The sequence below is a fragment of the Topomyia yanbarensis genome, chromosome 2 (genome assembly GCF_030247195.1).
Source record: "Topomyia yanbarensis strain Yona2022 chromosome 2, ASM3024719v1, whole genome shotgun sequence".
Lineage (NCBI taxonomy): Eukaryota > Metazoa > Arthropoda > Insecta > Diptera > Culicidae > Topomyia > Topomyia yanbarensis.
The window spans coordinates 441,187,909-441,208,337 of NC_080671.1; the positions used below are offsets into that span (position 1 = coordinate 441,187,909).

Here is a 20,429-nt window from a genome sequence, read left to right on the forward strand (position 1 = left end):
AAAACGATTCTGCTTCAAGGCTTGTCTGCTGAGCAGCAAAGCTTAATACTACAGATGAAAAGGTGAAAGGTGAACAAAATTATCAGTTTTCTGTGATTTTTAACAATGTTTCAAATATTACGATTGCAAGAGTGTTGAATGTTTATTAATAAACTTCTGTTTGTTAGCAGCTTGTAACTATGGATAACTACATACCATCAAAAGTTTCGTCTTGGTAACTACGTCACCGTCGCGAGTTACGTCAAAATATTACGTATTGAGATTAGGTTTTGCACTAATCGACGTAACCCTGCAAAATGAGCCTATGAACTTTGTTTGACAATTTTTGGTGGTTTGTTTACAACAGAGTTACGTGAGTTCGAATGCAACAAATGAACATTCGTTGCACTCGAGCTCATACAACTGACCTGCTAAACAAACCACCGCTGAGAATTGTTGAACATGAACTTCATTCATCATGAGTTCATTTGTATTATGTCGAGGAACTCAATTGAGAGTAGCAATCAAAAGCTTGTCAATGGTGCAAAATAAATAAAGTCTGTTGATAATACCGTAAGAAAACACGAAGTATTTCTGTAGGTTGGTTTGAGATAACTTTATTTGATTCTTGTTCGTCAAGTTATATAATGCTAACATAGTTCGATATCGATTGATATTTCATGCACTGTTTATCACAGTCCCTTATTGACTGCCATACCCTGTCATACCCTCTGCCTATAGTAAACAACACATCCATGCGCGGCGTCCATATGCAAAAGCTCAAGTTACCCACTTGAAGCTTTTGTCACATGACGTTCTGTCAGATGACATCTCAGAGCTTTTTATAGCACGTTCCGTATGACAGTTCTTACTGTCAACTGCCGTCCCGTGAATGGCAAATTGTTTATATACAAAGAATATTTCGTACGTATATCACTGCGAAATATTCTTTTTCAACACTTCCCCACAATTTGCACATACAATACACCGAATAACTTTCTGTGTATATTTTTAGGTAACCCCTTAGTGAAGGCATCTGCAGGTTGATCGACGCTTGGGATGAACTGTAGTTTTACTCTACCATTTTTGATGAGATCCCGGATGAAAAGGTATTTGATATCCAAGTGTTTCATCCGTTGATGTGATCTTGGCTCCTGTGCTATGTTGATACATGGGATGCTATCTTCCATTATGATGAATGGTGTTAAGTTTACATCCAATTCATTGAGAAGTTGTGTTAACCACACTCCTTCTTTCGTAGCAGCGCAAAGTGTTATCAGTTCTGCTTCACTTGTTGATAAGCTTACAGTCGGTTGTCGTTTTGTTGACCACGAAATAAGATTACCGTATAGTAGAAATGCGTATCCTGAAACTGATTTCCTATCATCAGGATCATTTGCAAAATCTGCATCGGCAAATCCTACTAAAGCTGGATATTCGCTATTTGATGAATAAATTATTTTTGTGTTGCTCGTTCCCCTCAAATATCACAATATTCGTTTTAATCCTGACCAGTGCCAATCGGTGGCGCAGTTAGCATATTTGCTTAGGGTGTTTACCGCAGAGCAAATATCAGGTTGTTGTTGTTGTTGTTGTTTATTTGTGGCTTTAACCTCTGTGGGTCATTCGCCATAAATATCAGGTCTAGAAGTTAGTGAAAGATATTGTAGGCATCCCAGCAGTTCTCTGTATGGCTCTTCAGTGATTTTTGCCTCAGATTTTGACCATTTCGTGTTGATATCCAATGGTGTCCCCACTGGTTTACAATCAGCCATCCTAAATCTACTAAGAAGTTTCTCCACGTATATTGTTTGAGAAATTTCAATAGTCTGGCTTTCCAAATCACGATTTTTCTCCATTCCCAGGAAGTGCTTAATCTCTAACATGTCTTTCATTTGGAATAACCTTCCAAGTTTCTTTTTAATCCACGTAATAGACCTTTCTCGTCAAAAAAATTTATATGCGGAACAGCTTCCGTTTTCATCGCTGGATCAATTCTGAATACTGTCACGTTAATTTGGTGTCTCTAACTATTGAAAAAATCAAAAATTCTTCGAGCTGCCCATTTTACTCTGTATTCCCCTGTCCTATTTTACCTCGATTCTCCATACTTTTTCACCATTTGGATGAACTTCGAGTGGGGAATATGAAATAAAGTTACGGCGGGTAGCCTATAACATAGTTCCAGTAGCCTACCGCTAGCCGGCATCTGTTTTAATCTGGCTATTCGCCGTTTCGTTTACTGGGTATGAACTCCAAGAGTTCATTCCAATTTGTCAAAAACATTGTTTTGACGTAGATGAACCCCAAAACAGTGTTGCAGAATATACCGATTTATCGATATTTAAACCGATTTTTAATTTCAATACCAATAATGTTACTAAAAATACCGATTTCTTTTTTCTTACCAAAAAATCACGATTTTCATATAATAAGATATAATAAGATCAATATTATTACGTATGGGCCTTTTTAGAAAATGTCTTCACCTTTCCACATCAAATCATCCGGAAATTGATTCAGCAATCTGCCAGGTTACCAAATACAAATATGTTAATACGGAATGCTCTGACGATTTTTTGAGGACACATTTTATGACCCAGGTACACCCATAAAGGTACACTGTCAGAGTGACAGCATACTTTGATGAAATTGTGCTAAAACTGGCTGCACTGATAGATTTGTTTTTGATTGTTTGACACTTCTAAATATTTTAGTTTTCTGCATAAAAAATCTCAGAAAACTAACGACTGATTTTTGTCGACGTCGGGCACCAGTTACAGTTACAGTTTGAAATTATATCTCACCTCGGATGAACGCGCCTGTTATGTGTTACCCCGCAACAGCTGACTTAACTGATTGTTCAAATCCTCGAATTTATCCTGCTCGCTGTCGTTCATGTTTTTATTACTTTCCCCTAGTTCTACACAATCATTAGCCATTGGATCGGTTCGTGATTTTAGGGAATAGAAAACGTTATGAAAAAATCCATTGTATAATATAATTATAGTGTATAGTTCATGAATCCGAAGTGGTTCAAAAGGATGTCGCTGTACAGATTCAGAGCGGCCGCTTCCAGCTCAGCAAAAGTGGAAGCCACTTGACGGTTAAATTCGTAGTGTGTCCGCTGATAGCGCTCGGGGACAGAAAAATCTCATAGGTCAGAGTCGCTTCCGACTTCGTTACCGTCAACATTAAACACAACAGCAAGATACTTGGAAAGGACTTTCTCGTTCGGTAAGTTTTTACCATAAGCTTCCCCCTGCAACATTCTTTTTCATGTCTAGATGTCCTTGTTGATTTACAGAACAAACATAATGGAAGCGTATTCTACACGCACATATTCACTCGGGCCAACCGTGTGACTCATTTGGAAAAAGGACTCATCGTCGGTTTCATGGCAGCGAAGTGAGCAGACAAAAAAGGCATCGTTTTTTTTCCACATGATCGTTCTGAGCAAAATTCAGCGATTTGCCAGGCATAAACCACCGATGAGACAGTACCCGTTTGGATTCAGGACGTTTTCCCATACATTGCAACCGGTCGAAGCGATGGCAAGCGATGCAGATAACTGGGTCAAAAAGGCGGAGGTTCTGGGAATTTCTGCACTCGTAAGTGTTCTTTTTGTCATAACCACCTAAACTATTTTTAGAACCATCATTGTTCCATGGGATTTAAATTTTCCTTTTCTATAAAAATAGGTTAGCGATCTGAGTATGACCAAGGACAAGGAATCAGAACCGGCGACTGACAGTCCAGAGAAAGAGAATGCGGAAAACCCTTCTAGTCCATAGCTCCTGAAGAAAAACGAGCTGAAGCGAATATGGAGAAACAGCTTCCTCCACGGAAAATGCAGAGGCATGCAAGTAAGTCGAAATATTTAGTGTCAGCTTTAAAATTACCCGATTAATCTTTTAGCGCGGCGGATGCAAGTTTGCTAATTGAAATTATTCGCAAAGATCTAGTAGAATTATACTGGAGGTGCTGCGAAACGATCCTTTTTCGACGCTATACTCGGTTAAAACTATCGACGCTTTGCACCTGATGCCGGAACTGCCCACCCCGAGAGCAGATGAGCGCTGGGGAATGTTTTCAGCCACCTGGAGGAGGAAGTTCAGCGCGGAAGAAATGTTACCAGACTTTGCCGATCTGGTATCTGGACTTTTTTGATGATCTCATAGAGATTGGGTGTGCAGATGGGCGTTTAAAGTTCTGGGAGGGAACGACTGGTAACTTTTAGGTAAATTGTTTGGAGTCATTTGTTTTTTATTACAACTATTGACGGACGTTTCATTGCAGGATATATATATGAAGCTGAAAACAACCACAACAATGGGGTAACTAACATAAACCTCGCTGGTGACAAAGTGATAGTCGCACGGTTGAGTGAACGAATCGATTTTCTGAGACTGGAAACGTACACGTAAGGTTTTCAGATCGATTGGGGATTTACGTCTGCATATGGGCGAAGTAAGTTCTATGTTTCAAGCAATTTTTTAAGCTCACCTAGGGCGCAGACAGATTTTACTTGTTCTTTTAAAATACTGTATATTCTAAGTCATTTAATTTTCAGTCTGTAATGAGTATGTCATCAAGTGCCTTAATTCTTTTTCTTTTTAGCCCACGTACGCAGCGGTTTGGCAGGAAGCATTAGTTTATTTCAGAAACTCGCCGGCTCAAATCCGTCCACAGCGTTGCCAGCTCAACATCACGCATCCGAGGAGTAGCTTCGATGTATCCTGGAGTTTCACCAGCAGGGTCACCGGTGACATGTTTGGAAGTGGCGGGTGGTACAGTCATTACTGGCAGCCAGGGCCACACTGTTAACGTGTTCCGGCTTGATAGCCACCTATTGCAGTTCACCCTAAACGGCCATTGTAGGACCGCACACACATGTGTTTTCATAGACCAGTGGCAGGCCGAGATGGGCGCATCTGGTTGCCAGGATGGTGTGCTATGTGTGTGGGACTTGATACGGGGTATGTCAGTCAAATTTACGGTATGGCCTAAATCTACATAATTAAATTGATTGGTTATTTATAGGTGCCTGTATGTACAAAATTGAAGCCCATGACGACATGACGTCGCACTTGCCTGTTCCCCGAGTTACGCAATATCGCTCGGACTGAACGAACGAATACGGTTTTGGGATAGATTTCAGGGTCAGCCGCTCAACACCATGACCGTCAGTCATGCATATTCATCGCTTGTGATGCTGACGCTTCTGAACGAAGCCATTGCTAGCACGAGTTTTTGATTTGGAAGGATAGTTGCTGAGGACCATTCTCACAATAGTATAAAAGTTCTAACCTCAAAAACAGACAACAATAAAATGTATTTCTTTCAGAGTTTATAATATCCATTACATGATCAAATGCGCTGATGGGTTAGGCTTTGGATTCGGCTATATTCCATCGTCATTGAAGCTAGATCATAGAATCATGTTAATTTGACAGACTGCAAGTGTTACTAGTAGCACAAACAGCTAGCAGCCCAGCTAGTATTGTTCTTTCTGCTTGCAACCAACCTGGTTATATTGATGTCAATGCTAAATTCGCTGTTGCAGCTGTATGGTCGCTATACTGTTCCATGTGTTATGGGATTCGCTATTAACATGGGACAGTGTTATGCTTAGAGCACCAGATTCTAAAAGCGACCAATTTTGGCCAATCACTGGAGACAAAATCACGCGTAACAATTAATAATAAATTAAATTATTGCTGAGTAATATTTGTTGTACATGAATAAAACATACCGATTGCCTCGTTACCTATGCTGCCGTGATCCGCATAACAGTCCCATTTGGGTTTCCTATGCAGATGGGACAGTTATGCGTATCACGGCAGTATGGCTAAATAACCATTAGAAAGGTTATGAGCTTATGTTATCGCATTTTATGATCATTTATACTACGTAACAATTAATAATAAGTTACATTATTGCTGAGTATTTTTTGATGTACATGAATAAAACATACCGATTTCCTCGTTACCTATGGCTAAATAACCATTAAAAAGGTTATGAGTTTATTGTTGTCGCATTTATAATTATTTATACTACTTTCAAGTGATCGATTTTAAAGATACGACTCGCACTTTAAGCACCCCTTCACCGCGCCATCAAAATAAAAATAAGTCATACTCCTAATGAACTAATATTTATTAAAATATTTACTAAATAAAAACATAGACCTGATAGTTCGTTTGCAAAAAAACACCGAAGCACAGTGAGTTGGTGTTAATGCTCTATCTGTGATCCTATAGTGCTGCAGGATTTGGCCAACATTTATACTATTTTTATTCAATCAACTTTAAGGAAAATGTATCACGTGAACGCTATATATATGGACTTCTATACTTGGTAATTGTTCCGAATCACACTCGACCTGGCCTTGGGTACAAGATATTTGCTTGATCTCCCACGAGCATGGTTCTGCCGGAGTGTTTGCCTCGCCCGATACCGGGGCAGCCTGTCCTAGCGAGGCTGCCTCTTGTGAATCGGAACCGCTGAACATTCCGATGAGGGCATGTCCAACGGTGTTACCGACGAAGCCGATCGCTACACTACCAGCAGTAGCTGCGATTTGAGCAATTAATCCAAAGGCCTGTTTCGGAGCTACCATTGGTGCAGCGACAGCCGAGTGTGACGCAGACTGGACCATCGGCTAACTCGATTCCGGCGAGGTGGAGCGGCTGCAACTGGTGCGGACCTATATTGCGATGTATATAATTTCAAGGATTACTAGAGATTACCAATTACCAGAGATCATCAAAATGTTTTGTGGCTAATGTTGTTATTTAGCAAAAAAACAAAAGTTAAATTGATCGCAACAAATAAAATCGCTTTCTTCAACGAATCGTGGACAAGAAAAATCTAAATGCCAAATTTAATGGAACATTGCCTAATGACGTCAAATAAAAATGAAAGCCTAGCGAGCTTGTTAATACAAGATATTCGTAAACCAAATCAAGTTTCTCATACTGTGGTCGAAAAAAAAAAAATTCTAAGCCTATGTAAACAAGCTCTGCGAAATGTCAAAAAAGTGAGGTTAAAAATTTTCATCCAATGCATCCAATGTTCTACAGCGAGAGGTTCATTTTAGTTTGTTTACATTGCTAATGAATTTTGTACTGCGATTCACCACTTCATTTACCGCGTTGCCAAGAACTTAAGTGAAAATATTCAAAACAGTGCTGCCCAAACGCACATTTTAAGTCCCACCATTCTTGCTGAGGTGAAAAAAATATTCAACATTCTTGCATATTTCAAATTTTAAAAAATCATTTAAAAATCATCATAGCTCCTAAAAATCTCATATTTACGGAAATGTTCTTATAATTGTGTAATCTTTCGATTAAAAATAAGAAAAACAGGTGTTAGGTCTGACGAGAAAGGTCTATTGCTTCGATGTTTTTGGCAAGTAGTAAAATGTCGTCTACATATAGTATTACTATAATGCCTCTAGATTTTGACTTATAGATGCAGTTGTCATTTTTGAGAGGGACAAAACCTAGTGTTTTCATTGCATCATCAAAATGTTTATTCCAAGATCTGCTTGCCTGTTTCAATCCATACAAACATTTGTGTAGACGAACAGTTTGTCTTTGCCCATTTACGTTTGGTGGAAGTTTCTTGTATATTTCTTCTTCTAACTTCCCATGTAGAAATGCAGTTTTGACATCCATTTGATGTACTAACAATTTATGCTCGTTAGCAAGGGCTAGTGCTAACCGAACACTCTCTAGGTTGGCGACTGGTGCAAATGTTTCACAGTAATCGAATCCAGGACGCTGTGAACACCCTTTTGCCACTAATCGTGCTTTATATCTTCCATCTTCTTTCATTGAGAAAACCCATTTTGAGTTAATTGGTTTAACTCCTTTTGGCAAACAGTTAACCACTGTCCAAGTGCCATTTTGATGTAATGCATCAAACTCTTCTTGAATAGCATGCTTCCATTCTTGCCAATCAGAAACTTTCTTCAATTCCTCAATAGTTTGCGGAATCTCTTCGTTGAAAATCATTGCTGTTTTTGCTGTATAATCGGAATACCAACCCGGTATCTTTCTCTCCCTCTTGCTTCGACGCAATGATTGACCATCATCGACGTCCTCTCTTTCGTCTGTTGGATTTTCATTTGTACTTTCATAGTCAGTTTCGCCAACTGATTCTTCAAGTGAATCTAGATTATCTTGCTCTGTTTCGAGTGTGCATTCTTCATGCTGTTCTTCATCAGAAGGATGTATAGCAGCATCCTCGTCTTCGTTCTGTTCTCCTTGTTTTAAGCGTGTACATCTAATTAAATCTTGACCAGATGATTCTACGAAATCCATGTTTGTGTGGTCAATATCTTGATTGGCTCTGGTAGATTCATTGAATACTACATTTCTGCCAATTTCTATTGAACGCGTATCCTTGTTCCATAATCTAAAACCATTATTTGCGTACCCCACAAATATCAAAGGTTTTGTTTTGAAATCTAATTTCTGACGCCTCTCTTTAGGTATTTGTTTAAATGCTTTACACCCAAAAACTCTTAAATGATTCAAGTTTGGTCGCTTTTTGAACCATTTTTCATACGGAGTTTTGTCCTCTTCTATCCCACTTGTTGGAGATCTATTGATTAGATATGTTGCTACATATAATGCTTCTCCCCACATATCTTTCGCTAATCCACTTTCGTAAAGCAAAGCTCTGACCTTTTCCATTAAAGATCTGTTCATACGTTCACTTACACCATTTTGCTGCGGTGTGTATGGAACAGTGAACGTCATTCTAACACCATTTCTTTTGCAATGAGCTTGAAATTCGTTACTTGTATATTCCCCTCCATTATCACACCTTAGCATTGAAATACGTCTTTCGAAGAATGCTGTCGCCATTGCTTCGAATTCTTTAAATTTCTCGAAAACCTCCGATTTCTGTTTCATGAGGTAAACCACGAGAAAGTGCGTATAATCATCTATAAAAGTTACAAAGTAACGATAGCCATCATAGGTTTCCTGCTCCATGCTTCCACAAACATCCGAATGTATGAGTTCCAGTGGTCGTTTTGATCTTGGCAGCTGCAATTGTTTAAATTTGGATGCAGCCTGCTTCCCCGCCATACAACCATCACATACATTTGTTTCACTAATATTTCCAGAAGTTAGATTGATACCCTCAACCATTCCCTTCTTAATTAGTTTCTCCAAACTCGTATCACTGATATGGCCATGTTTCCAAACTCACCTTCTTTCCGAACAATGCTAAGTTTGTTCCATCTTCCGCCGACTTTTCTTCCCGAAATAGATCAAGGTGGAATAAACCATCAACGAAGATTCCTGAAGCAATTACTTCATCTTCAAATTCAAAGATAACCTCTTCATCCGTAAAAGTAACCCTTTTACCATTTTTGCTAACCCTTCTAACCGAAAGGAGATTTTCTTCAAGACCCGGAGTTAAAAGAACGTTGTACAATTTCAATTCTTTTATTGTATTGTTACCCACAACACTCTTTAATCGCATTTTTCCAACTTTTGTTGCCCGTAAATTCTGGCCCGCTTTCGCCGTCGAAATGGTGATTGGCTTCTCTAATTCTTGGACATCTTCCAGCAGCTTCTCGTCATTAACCATATGGTCGCTTGCTCCTGAGTCAATTACGAATCTGACTCTCCAACCACGATCCGCTTTGGTCATCATTGCAAAGCTCTTTTTAGGCTCCATCTTTTGCTGCTTCTTGAACTTATCTTTCTCCTTCGCGTTAAACTTTTTCATTAGTGGGCATTTATTTTTGAAATGCCCAGTTTCGTTGCAACCGAAGCATCGGGTTACCTCTCTCCTTGGCTTGTACTTTGAAGACAGCGCAACGTTTTTCGTTTCTGTCTGCTTCTCTTCCCCAGCTTCAGCATCAATAAACATTCGTTTGATCTCCATGATCGGCTTGGCACACAGTTCTTCATTCGTCAGTACCATCTGAGCGCCTTTGACGTGTCGGTACTTGTCTGGCATGGAGATCAGTAGAGCATGAACTTTTTCCGATGCTGTCATTTTTGAACCCATACGATCTAGCTCGCGAATAATCAGATCGTACTCATCAAAAACCATGGACAATTTGTCGTGATGTCTTTGTTTGATGGTATACAACCGGTCCCGCATATTAACCATAGCGGCTGTACCGCCCTTTTGGTACGTTCTGACCAGAGTATCCATGGCTTCTTTCGCATAGTTGAGCCCAATGAGTTTATTCAAAACATCATTGTTGACCATCATGACAATCTCGTCCAATGCTTCGACGTCGTCATCAAGCCGTTTTCTGAGCTTAGCCTTCCTGGCTGTTTCTAGCTCTTCCGAGGCACCTACTACTGGTTCGTAGAAGTCCTCTTCTTCGGGCGTTCGTAGTAACGTGTGCTGGAGATATAAGATGATGTTCCATTCGCCATTTTCCAGGCTGGGAACCGCAACTCCGAACCGTCGAACATCGATTCGCGGTTGACGCTACCGAAGTATGCCGTCGTCGGCACGGTGCGCTCGAGAGTTCCCCTCCCGTAGCCACCACCTCTTCTGTCCTCGAGAGTAACCCTCTCGGCAGATCCTCCAGCTTGCTGCTGGGTTGCCATCCTCTACTTGCTCCTGAAACGCTGGTGCTCGCTGGATGCCGTTTCTTCCCGAAACGCTGGTCCTCGCCGGATGTCGCTTCTGTCCGAAACGATGGTTCTCGCTGGCCGTTTCTACCCGAAACGCTGGTCCTCGCCGGATGCCGTTTCTGCCCGAAACGCTGGTCGTCGCTGGATGCCGCTGCTACCGGAACGATGGTTCTCGCCGGCCGTTTCTACCCGAAACGTGTATCTTCCAAAACAACTATTTTACAATAGTCCAGGTGGCTAGTTCCAGTTAACTACTGGGCCCATAACCTGTTGATAATACCGTAAGAAAACACGAAGTATTTCTGTAGGTAGGTTTGAGATAACTTTATTTGATTCTTGTTCGTCAAGTTATATAATGCTAACATAGTTCGATATCGATTGATATTTCATGCACTGTTTATCACAGTCCCTTATTGACTGCCATACCCTGTCATACCCTCTGCCTATAGTAAACAACACATCCATGCGCGGCGTCCATATGCAAAAGCTCAAGTTACCCACTTGAAGCTTTTGTCACATGACGTTCTGTCAGATGACATCTCAGAGCTTTTTATAGCACGTTCCGTATGACAGTTCTTACTGTCAACTGCCGTCCCGTGAATGGCAAATTGTTTATATACAAAGAATATTTCGTACGTATATCACTGCGAAATATTCTTTTTCAACAAAGTCATGCCGCAGGTTCAATCGATGGCTCCATTACCAGTAACACGCGTAGCCCTGTTGACTCGGCCGTGAACTTATATAGGTGTTGGTTTCCTTGGAGCGCAACTCGTGTAGATCGGGAGAAGTAAGTGTTGGATCGCTGTGTTTACAATTTTACATACCTGACATTGTAAAAGTAGCTCATAGTCTCAGTACCGACTTAGTGTAAAGCGCGCTACTGCGTTTCGTGTGTCGACGGGGGTCGCCGGCAGAGATACAATCCGCCAGTGGCATGAACCTCCAGGGAGCTGATCGACAGTTGAGGGAACAGATGCAGCAAATACACGAAGAACTCGCAGCAACCTTCGCCGATATAAACACAGATTGGTTACTTACCACGCACATGGCTGGTTCATGGGAAAGAATTGTGCGTTCTATCAAGAATGCGATAAAAATGGCCTACTACAACTACCGTAATATGAACAACGAACCCATGGAGACAATAGTTGTAGGAGCGGAGGCGATCGTCGACATTCGTCCCTTGACGTATCTGCCCTTGATTTGCGAAGAGAATGAAGTCATTACTCGGAACCACTTTCTGTTGGGAAGCTCAAGTGGTGTTCGTCAGCTAATGGTTAAACCAATTCAATGGATTCACTAGGAGCCTCACTGACTTCCTGGAATCAGATCCAGTTTCAATTAGACGTCTTCTGGAAAAACAGGACTCGGGAATATGTTCCTCACCAAGCGGGGATGCAAAACCTGTCGCAGATGATTTGGTGTACGTCGTGAACGGAGATAGAAGAAACGGCTAGGAACGAGGTCGCTCGCCAGTGGTCATCGAAAAAAGAGCGGATGTGAAGATTCGTCAAACTACGATGGAATTGTGTGTCGACCTGTCTCGAGGCTAGAATGGTAGAACTGTGGTACGGGGTGTGGATGTTGGAGCTGTGAGCATCTCAGATTGCCGGCTTGTCTGGTTTCAGACCGGTGCACATCTCTTTCGTACACAACAGTGCTACACAGGTACTGCGGCGTCGTTCCATTTATTACTCTGAAGATGAGAAAGTTTTTTATATTCAATACGTTGCTGAACTGACATCCATTGTAAACAATTGAGCATCAAATGTCGCGGAGTTAGTCTGTCACATTGTAAGATCTGCATTCGCTTACGTTGTTTCTTGGATGCTAAGAACAGAAAAGAAGCACAGTAATCCAACTGGGGAGCTATTATGGTCTTGTAGACAGTTCTTTTTAAGTCAAATGTGAGAAACCTATTAATCCTACAAAGAACACCAAACTGGCAGCTTTCCGGATTGTATAGTTCATGTGCTCATTAAAACTTAATTTTTCGTCCAATGTGCCCCGAAGATATTTGATGGTTGCAACTCGTTCAACTGTTTCTCCATCAATTTTAACTGTAGCAGTACTTTTATTCTTCTGGTCTTGGAACTGTTCAGTTTGAGTTTTTTCCCCTTCAATCAATCACAAAACTTCGTCAGCTCAAGGTTCATTAGCCGATATTACCGATGATAAACAAAACTGTGTCATCGGCCAACAGGTTTATTTCCGCATTTTCCAAAATGTTTCTCATATCGTTAATATATAGGATAAACAAAAGTGGTCCTAGTGTACTACCCTGTGATACACCAAGGTTAATTTCGGCTTCCGATGATGTAGCGTGGTTGTACCTTGTAACTTGCGTACGTCTTTCTAAGTAACTGTGAAACCACGCAAGAGCATTTTATCTTACACCATATCTCTCCAAAACGCAAATCAGTTTACGGCGATCAATTATTTCAAATGCTCGTTTCAAGTCAACAAAAACTGCCAAGATTTTGAAGCGCGCGGAGTGAGTTTCTAAACTATAACCATAAAACACATTATCTAGTGCAAAACCGAATACCTAGTTAGAACTTAATACCTAGTAAAAGTTTAGTCTAACCTCTAAGAAAGATGAACTAAAATGAATAAAGTGTCAAGATAGAGTTAGAAGTACTAAGCGCGGCAGGTTGCATATACCAATAAAAGTAGTACCGATTTGAGTAAGTAAACATTGTCTTACGGTTAAAATTGAAAGCTAAAAAAAGCTAAAAGCTTCGACATCACAAATTGGGATTTGTTGTTTGCAATCTGCTAAAGAAATTTCAGATTCTTCACGTGCCTCGTCTTCTTGTTCTTCAGAACAGAAACAATTGTTGACGATGAATGGGAAGCTTAAAATAGCAGCAATTACGCCAGTGTAATTTTTCCGTCTATGTCATCCGGAACTGATTATGTTCAAAATCATTTCCAAAGCAGAGTTATTCGCAGAGCTACATGAAACACACCGTCGTTTTGAAAAGCTTCCCAGCTCACAACGACGAAGACACTATTGAAGTAAAGCTACAAGAGCTGGCACCGCATACTTATTCTAGGCTTATCAAATAGCTCATGTTCTTCGTAACGTTGTTCGTCTGGTGAGAATGCGTCCGACAAAACCTTACCTCACGATTTAGTGGAAATCAATCCAAGATGTTAAATTTAGCCAGAGAATCTTGGTCACACACCCAGGGCAGATTCCTACGTACCAATTCTGTTATATGCCGCTACGTCATGGAAAACCTTGTGGAGGGTTACTTGATTTGGCGTTAGTTAATGATACCGATCGTGTTGAGCTGTCCGAACCATCTATTTTAAGAATTGACACTCATTACAAACCGTGTGTTTTTAAATATGACACTAACCGCAGAGAATATGCTAGAGAACTTCTATCTATATTTGAATCGATGTAATTTTAATGCTCTTAACGTATCTATTGGAAGTACAAATTGGTTACAGCTTCTCTCCGACTGTTCTGTCAATGTCGCAGTTACTCTATTTTACACAAAACTCTACGCCATGATTCACGAGATTGTACTGATGTAAAGAACTCGTCATTCGACAGTTAGTAAACAACCCTGGCGGAATCCAGAACTTCGTCGACTCAATATCAGGAAAACTCATACACGATTCTTCAAATGTAGCTCTGCAGAATACGCACGATCGCTGCGAAGTCTCTGACAACTTTACCTGTCGAAACAGCAACTGGCTTTTCGTGAATATATTAACCGTATTGAGACTAATCTTAAATATATCTTTTTGATCACATGCCAAAAACGCCAAGTCGCCAACACTGTAATAGTATTCCAATATTGACGCTTCTACAGTTTAACAAACCGTTAAACTCTTCGCTGATTTTTTTCAAGCGCAACTTCAAGCGCATATACTTCTATATCTCCACGCCGTCATCGCCGTCCGATAATCTCCGACTACCAGCATGGTGTTTTGGAAAAACCGTTTGACTATCTTCAACCTCATGATGTTTGTTTCTAAATCGAGAAACAAGTTGGAGAAACGCTTGCAGGTGGATATAGTATATATTGATTTTTCCAGTAAATATGCGCCGCATGGGTCTCCCGCTTTGGATTACAGAATGGATAAACTGTTATCTGACCGGTTGATCAGCTTTTGTTTAAGTTGATGACTTTCACTCCAAACCGTTCGAGATTCCATCTGGTGTTCGTCAAGGAAGCCATCTAATCCCCTTGATATTCATATTATTCGTTAACAACATTAACACGACAATGCAACTAATGCTTCATCGTCAAGGAAGAGAATCTCAACACATAGCAGCAAACTGCGTCAACAAGGCCCAACGGGCAAGCATTTTGAGTATTATTTTTAATTTTAATATACTGTAAAAATATAAAAGATCTACGGCTCGTGTATGCTAACGCATTGAGCTGTGCCAAATCGGATAAGTGCATCATTTCAAGATATGCACTAAATTATTGTTCGAAAGTTGAACTGAAAAAGAAAGGCGCAAATGCAGCTTAAACTTACGGAAGCCATCGTCATCCAATTTCACCACACACTCGCTCAAAAACCTGGCCATGGCGGAAAGTTGTACTTACCTTACCGTTCAGGCTAGAGCCGAGCCGAGCAACAGACGGCGGGCACGGCTAACTAGTGATTGGTTAGTTGGAGCGAAAAAGGCCAAGCGCAAAAAAAGGGAGTGAATGGTCTGTTCATGCCGAGGCAGGTTTGGCGCAGCGAATGGCAACCGCGTAAGGGGTAAACCCAGCCACCCCGAAGCAAGACAGAAGAGTGAGTGTATAGGCGTATAAGTGGACTGCCTCATGCCAAGACGGGAGGGTCGTAGCGTAGTATGTTGGAACTAAGCTATCGATGCCTCATGGCGTGGCAGAGGAGTGAAAGGGTGAGCATCCAAGTCAGTCTCACACTGCATGTTAAGGGTGAGCATAAAAGTCAGCCTCACAGGTTGGTAGAGGCTAGCACAAAAGTCAGCCTAGCAAGGAATGAAAAAGGTGAGCACAAAAGTCAGCCTCGCATGGTATGTCAGAAGTGGGGCCTAAGAAAAATGTCCCACATGGGATGCCAGAGGGAGTGACAAAGGTACAATAGAGTGGCACGATTGAGAGTGAATCAGGTGATAGGGTGAGCACCCAAGTCAGCCTCACATGGATGGGTAGGGCGAGCACAAAAGTAAGCCTAGCAAGGAATGAGTAAGGTGAGCACACAAGTCAGCCTCGCATGGAACGTAAAAGGTGAGCACAAAAGTCAGCCTCATGTGGGAGTGTTTGAGAGTGAATCAAAGTGTGATTGAGAGAGCACCCAAGTAAGCCTCATACAGGATGTATGATCGCGCGAGTGAGAGTGAATGAGTACATTCAGTACAGCCATCCCCCCAGAAGTAATACCGAGAGGTAGTTCCTGGGAGGAACGATGGCGGAGCCCAATGGAGTTTAGTCGGTATTAATGGCTGGTCACCATTTGAGTCCGACACGCCCCCAGTGCACCCCGTGTGGTAGATTGGACCCTACCGTTAGCACGTGTACTGGGCTAGGACATAAAGGTCTTCTCCATTGTAAAAAATAAAAAAAAAGATGGGTGGGTAATGTCTGCGACATAACCGGAGAGATGTAGAATACATAAGGAACACGTTCTTCAAATATGTTGATACTCATTAGGATTTTCGGACAAAAGCTGATTTGGGCGAGGAATATTTCAAATTATTCTTTACAAAAATGACGGTGGTCCTGAAAAGGACCGGTTTTGTTGGCGTTGTTGGCCTTGGTGAGGGAGATGGCTAACGATGAAATTAATTGTTAGCATGAGGAAGTCGCGTAGTACTGGCCAATGGAAGAACAGATAATAATTGATTCCTGAAAATCAATTTTTCTTTATTCATGTAAATTATACATACTTACAAATCTAACAGAAGATTCCTGATCATATTTCTGAATCATTAGTGCGAACATTGTGTAATTTGGTTAAGTACAATGAAAGTTACAAACTTTCCAAACTCGACCTTCTGTTCCTTCAGAAATATTGAAATGGGGTGTCTATATTAAACCGTTAGTCGTGGTCACAATAAAAAAAGATGGGTGGGTAATGTCTGTCACATAACCGGAGCGTCGTGATTTCAATTCGAGACGTTAATTTAAATCTAATAATATTCAACAGAATCACGTTTGAATGGGAAATTTTCAAATAATTCTCTATGGTAATAATGGTGGTTCTGAAAAGAACCTTTGGTATCGGCGTTGGTGTTGATGGTGATGCGCTGGATCGTTGGATATTTTTGGCATGATAGTTACGTGCCTGGCGAACTGTTTTGTAGCCTCGAACAAAACGACAAGACTGGCTTCTTCGGGTACCATTACGGCTGAACTTTATAAGCTTAGCTCGACTTTGAAATCCTGCACAATCTCACGAATCAGACACTGGTAGGGCCATTTTGTTTGCTACTAGCACGGAGCTGCACAAAAAAATCATTTAATGCAGTTAGTTCACGGGGGCTGCCAAAAAGCTTGAATAGAAGCATGCGACTTCAACGTTTCTCTTAAACACATGCAACAACACATTCGTTTTGGTAATACTGATAATAACAGTAGAAAGGAATGGAAAAGCAGTGCACGAAACGAGCGAGAGGATAATATAAATTTTTGTTCCGTGTGCAAGCTACTTCTTTCCACCCAACGTTGCAACGTATTATGTTGCTTGTTGAAAATTTGCTACACACCTTAAAATGAAAGTTTCAGTTTAACTCTCACTAGAACACAATTGATTGGTCCTGAAAAGAACCGTTGCTTTTATTGTAATTTACGCCCACTCCCACAAACCGACCAAGTAGGCATCACTGGCTTCATTACGGCTGAGTTTTGTAAGCGTAGCTCGACTTTGAAGTAATACACAACCTTACAAACCAGACGCTGGAATGTTAGCCAGCGGATTAGTTGCTCCGTTGCCCTTTAGTTGGGGCGAAATACTAGCATGGCGACAGTTCCTGATCGGTAGCTGGTTGCGATGGGCCACCAGCAGCTGGGGCACTTTTGCGGACCGTCATCATCGCCAACTGTTTTCCTCCGGTGGACTGGCTGCTTGCTAGTGCTTGAACGAATACGAATGATGAGAAAAACCGACCGACCAATATTCATATATGAAAACACGAGAAAGCACTACTATCGCTCTCCCGCTCGTTTTCGTGCCATTCCTGTGCCTTTCCTTTCCGTTCGGCTACCGATACTAGCATAACCAAAACGAATATTCTGTCTTTCCATCGCCTTCAATCTAGTGGCCAGTGCTAGCAAACTTGCATGTTCAGTTTTTCAATAACAACATTCCAACAATATTTTCAAAGAATGTTGCAGATTTGAAAAGAAGGAAGGAGAAGATTTTCACAAATTTAAATTCTTTTGTCTTATTTGTTAGCGCTGATAAAGGCTATTTAGTTTGCTACTAGCAAGGAGCTGCACAAACAAATCGATTTATGCAGTTAATCAACGGAGGCTGCCAAAAAGTTCGAATAAAAGCATGCGACTAGTGTACTTTGCATGTTCTATATTTTATCAATACTAGAGAGGATCAATAAAATAATTCAAATTGTTATAGCGACATGCATTTGTGGCAACACTGGCCATGAGATGGTGGGGGAACACGCACATTCGTTTTAGTTATGACGGTAGTAGCAGCAGAAAGGAATGGAAAAGCAGTGCACGAAAACGAGCGAGAGAGGATAATTTAAATTCTCTTTCTTTCTTTCCACACATCGTATTTCTTATATTGCTTTCTGAAAATTATTTGTTATACACTATAAAATGTAAATTTCAGTTTAACTCTTATTAGAACACAATTAATTGGTCCTGTAAAGAACCGTTTATTGTTTTATTGCGGGAGCATAATTCAGACGCACTCCCCGCGGACACGGTGAGCTAGAAAGCACTATTTTGCATTCTCGAACAAACCGACCAAGTAGGCATCGTTGGCTTCTCGGGGCATCATTACGACTGAGCTTTGTAAGCGTAGCTCGACTTTGCAGTCCTGCACAATCTCACGACCCAGACGCTGGAACGATAGCCTACTCTGTTGCCCTTTAGTTGGGGCGAAATTCTTGCAGGGCGAAATTCTTGCAGGGCGACAGTTCCTGATCGGGTTGCGATGAGTCACCAGTAGCTGGGGCACTTTTTCCGCCGTCGTCATTGCCAACTGCTTTTCTTCGATGGACTGGCTGCTTGCTAATGCTTGAACGAATACGAATGATGAGAAAAACCGACCGACAGATATTTATATAATCGCGCTAATATGCACTACTATCGCTTTCTCGCTCGTTCTCGTGCCGTGCATGAGCCTTTCCTTTCCGTCCGGCTTCTAATGGCCTAACCAAAGGAATATGCCGTCTTTCCCCCACCAAGTGCTCTCGCCAAGCAACCCAATGCGAATAACCATACGAACAAACATGTAGTGGACCTATATATAAACTTTTCATTATTTTATTGTTCGGTTGGTCTACCATAACGACGGCTCTGTGCGGGATGGGCTGAAAATTTTCACTTTTCCGAGTCGTTTTCGAAAGATTTTTCAAAACACTTTTTTTTGTTATTAGTACATGTTATACATACTTCAAATTTTAATACACCATAGAGGAACATATTTGCAACAAATTGGCCTAAAAATCAAATCATTCTGTTAAGTATGATAAAAGTTATTAACGTTCAAAATCTGACGCGGCGCCGCAGCCGATATTTTGAAACGGGACCCCTATATTGAAACCTTAAATGTATTCTACATTAAAAAAAAGGCTAGAGCCTTGTTGTCTCTTGCTGTATGCAAAAACCGTCTACACTCCACTCGGTCGATTGCTGCCTGTAGCCAGCCTCGCCTCTTCGAAGGGTTCGCAGGTCGTCCTCTATCTGGTCGATCCACCGCCCTCAAGAACCATCTTCACCGGGTCGTCGTCCGACATTCTTACGGCGTGTTCAGCCTACCGCAGACGTCCTATTTTTGCAGTATGCGCGATGGATGGTTCTTTCAGCAGCTGATGCAACTTATGGTTTATTCGCCTGCGCCACGTTCCGTCTTCCATCTGCACGCCACCATAGATGATACGCAACACCTTTCGTTCGAAAACTCCAATTGCGCATTGGTCCTCTACAAGCATAGTCCAGGTCTCGTGGTCGTAGTGGACCGCCAGTCTAATCAGTGTCTTGCAGATAATCAACTTCGTGCGGCGGCGAATTTTGTTCGACCGGAGTGTCCTCCGCAGTCCAAAGTAGGCACGATTTCCCGCCAAGATCCGTCTCTGAATTTCTCTGATGGTACCGGTCCAAATACCCGATTTCGTCGACCATCTCTATTTCATCATTTTCCTCTAATGTATTCTGTCTTCGAAACGTTGATGGCAAGTCCAATCCTGCTGGCTTCAGCTTTCAGTCTAATGCACGTTTTCGACATCGCCTCAAAGTTCCGTGTCATTATGTCAATGTCGTCGGCGAAGCCAAGAAGCTGGACAGACTTCCTGAAGATCGTGCCACTCGTGTCTATCCCCGCTCTCTTTATTACACCTTCTAACGCAACATTGAACAGCAAGCACGATAGACCATCACCTTGCCGTAACCCTCTGCGAGATTCAAAGGGACTCGAGAGTGTCCCTGATACTCGAACAACGCACATCACCCGATCCATCGTCGCTTTGACTAATCGTGTTAGCTTATCCGGAAAACCGTACTCGTGCTTATCATCCATAGCTGATCTCGATCGATTGTGTCATACGCCGAAATCGAATGAACAAATGATGGGTGCCACGTTGCATTTGCGGCACTTCTGCAGAACTTGCCGAATCGCGAATATTTGGTGCGT

General features: G+C 41.5%; 1 protein-coding gene and 2 long non-coding RNA genes across 3 annotated transcripts; 2 read left to right on the top strand and 1 right to left on the bottom strand.

Moving 5' to 3' along the window:
- Positions 1–2,080: 2,080 nt before the first annotated feature.
- LOC131685625 (uncharacterized) lies at positions 2,081–4,309 on the top strand. The gene is made up of 4 exons (XR_009304851.1): positions 2,081–3,216; positions 3,287–3,590; positions 3,681–3,845; positions 3,898–4,309. It is a non-coding gene; the product is annotated as an uncharacterized LOC131685625 (long non-coding RNA).
- A 484-nt stretch (positions 4,310–4,793) lies between these two features.
- Positions 4,794–5,503, top strand: LOC131685624 (uncharacterized). Its single transcript, XR_009304850.1, has 3 exons — positions 4,794–4,958; positions 5,023–5,273; positions 5,327–5,503. It is a non-coding gene; the product is annotated as an uncharacterized LOC131685624 (long non-coding RNA).
- Positions 5,504–6,289: 786 nt separating this feature from the next.
- LOC131681050 (hemiasterlin resistant protein 1-like) lies at positions 6,290–6,640 on the bottom strand. The gene has a single exon (XM_058961754.1). The coding sequence runs from the start codon at positions 6,638–6,640 to the stop codon at positions 6,290–6,292; it is 351 nt and encodes a 116-aa protein (XP_058817737.1).
- Between the last annotated feature and the right edge of the window lie 13,789 nt (positions 6,641–20,429).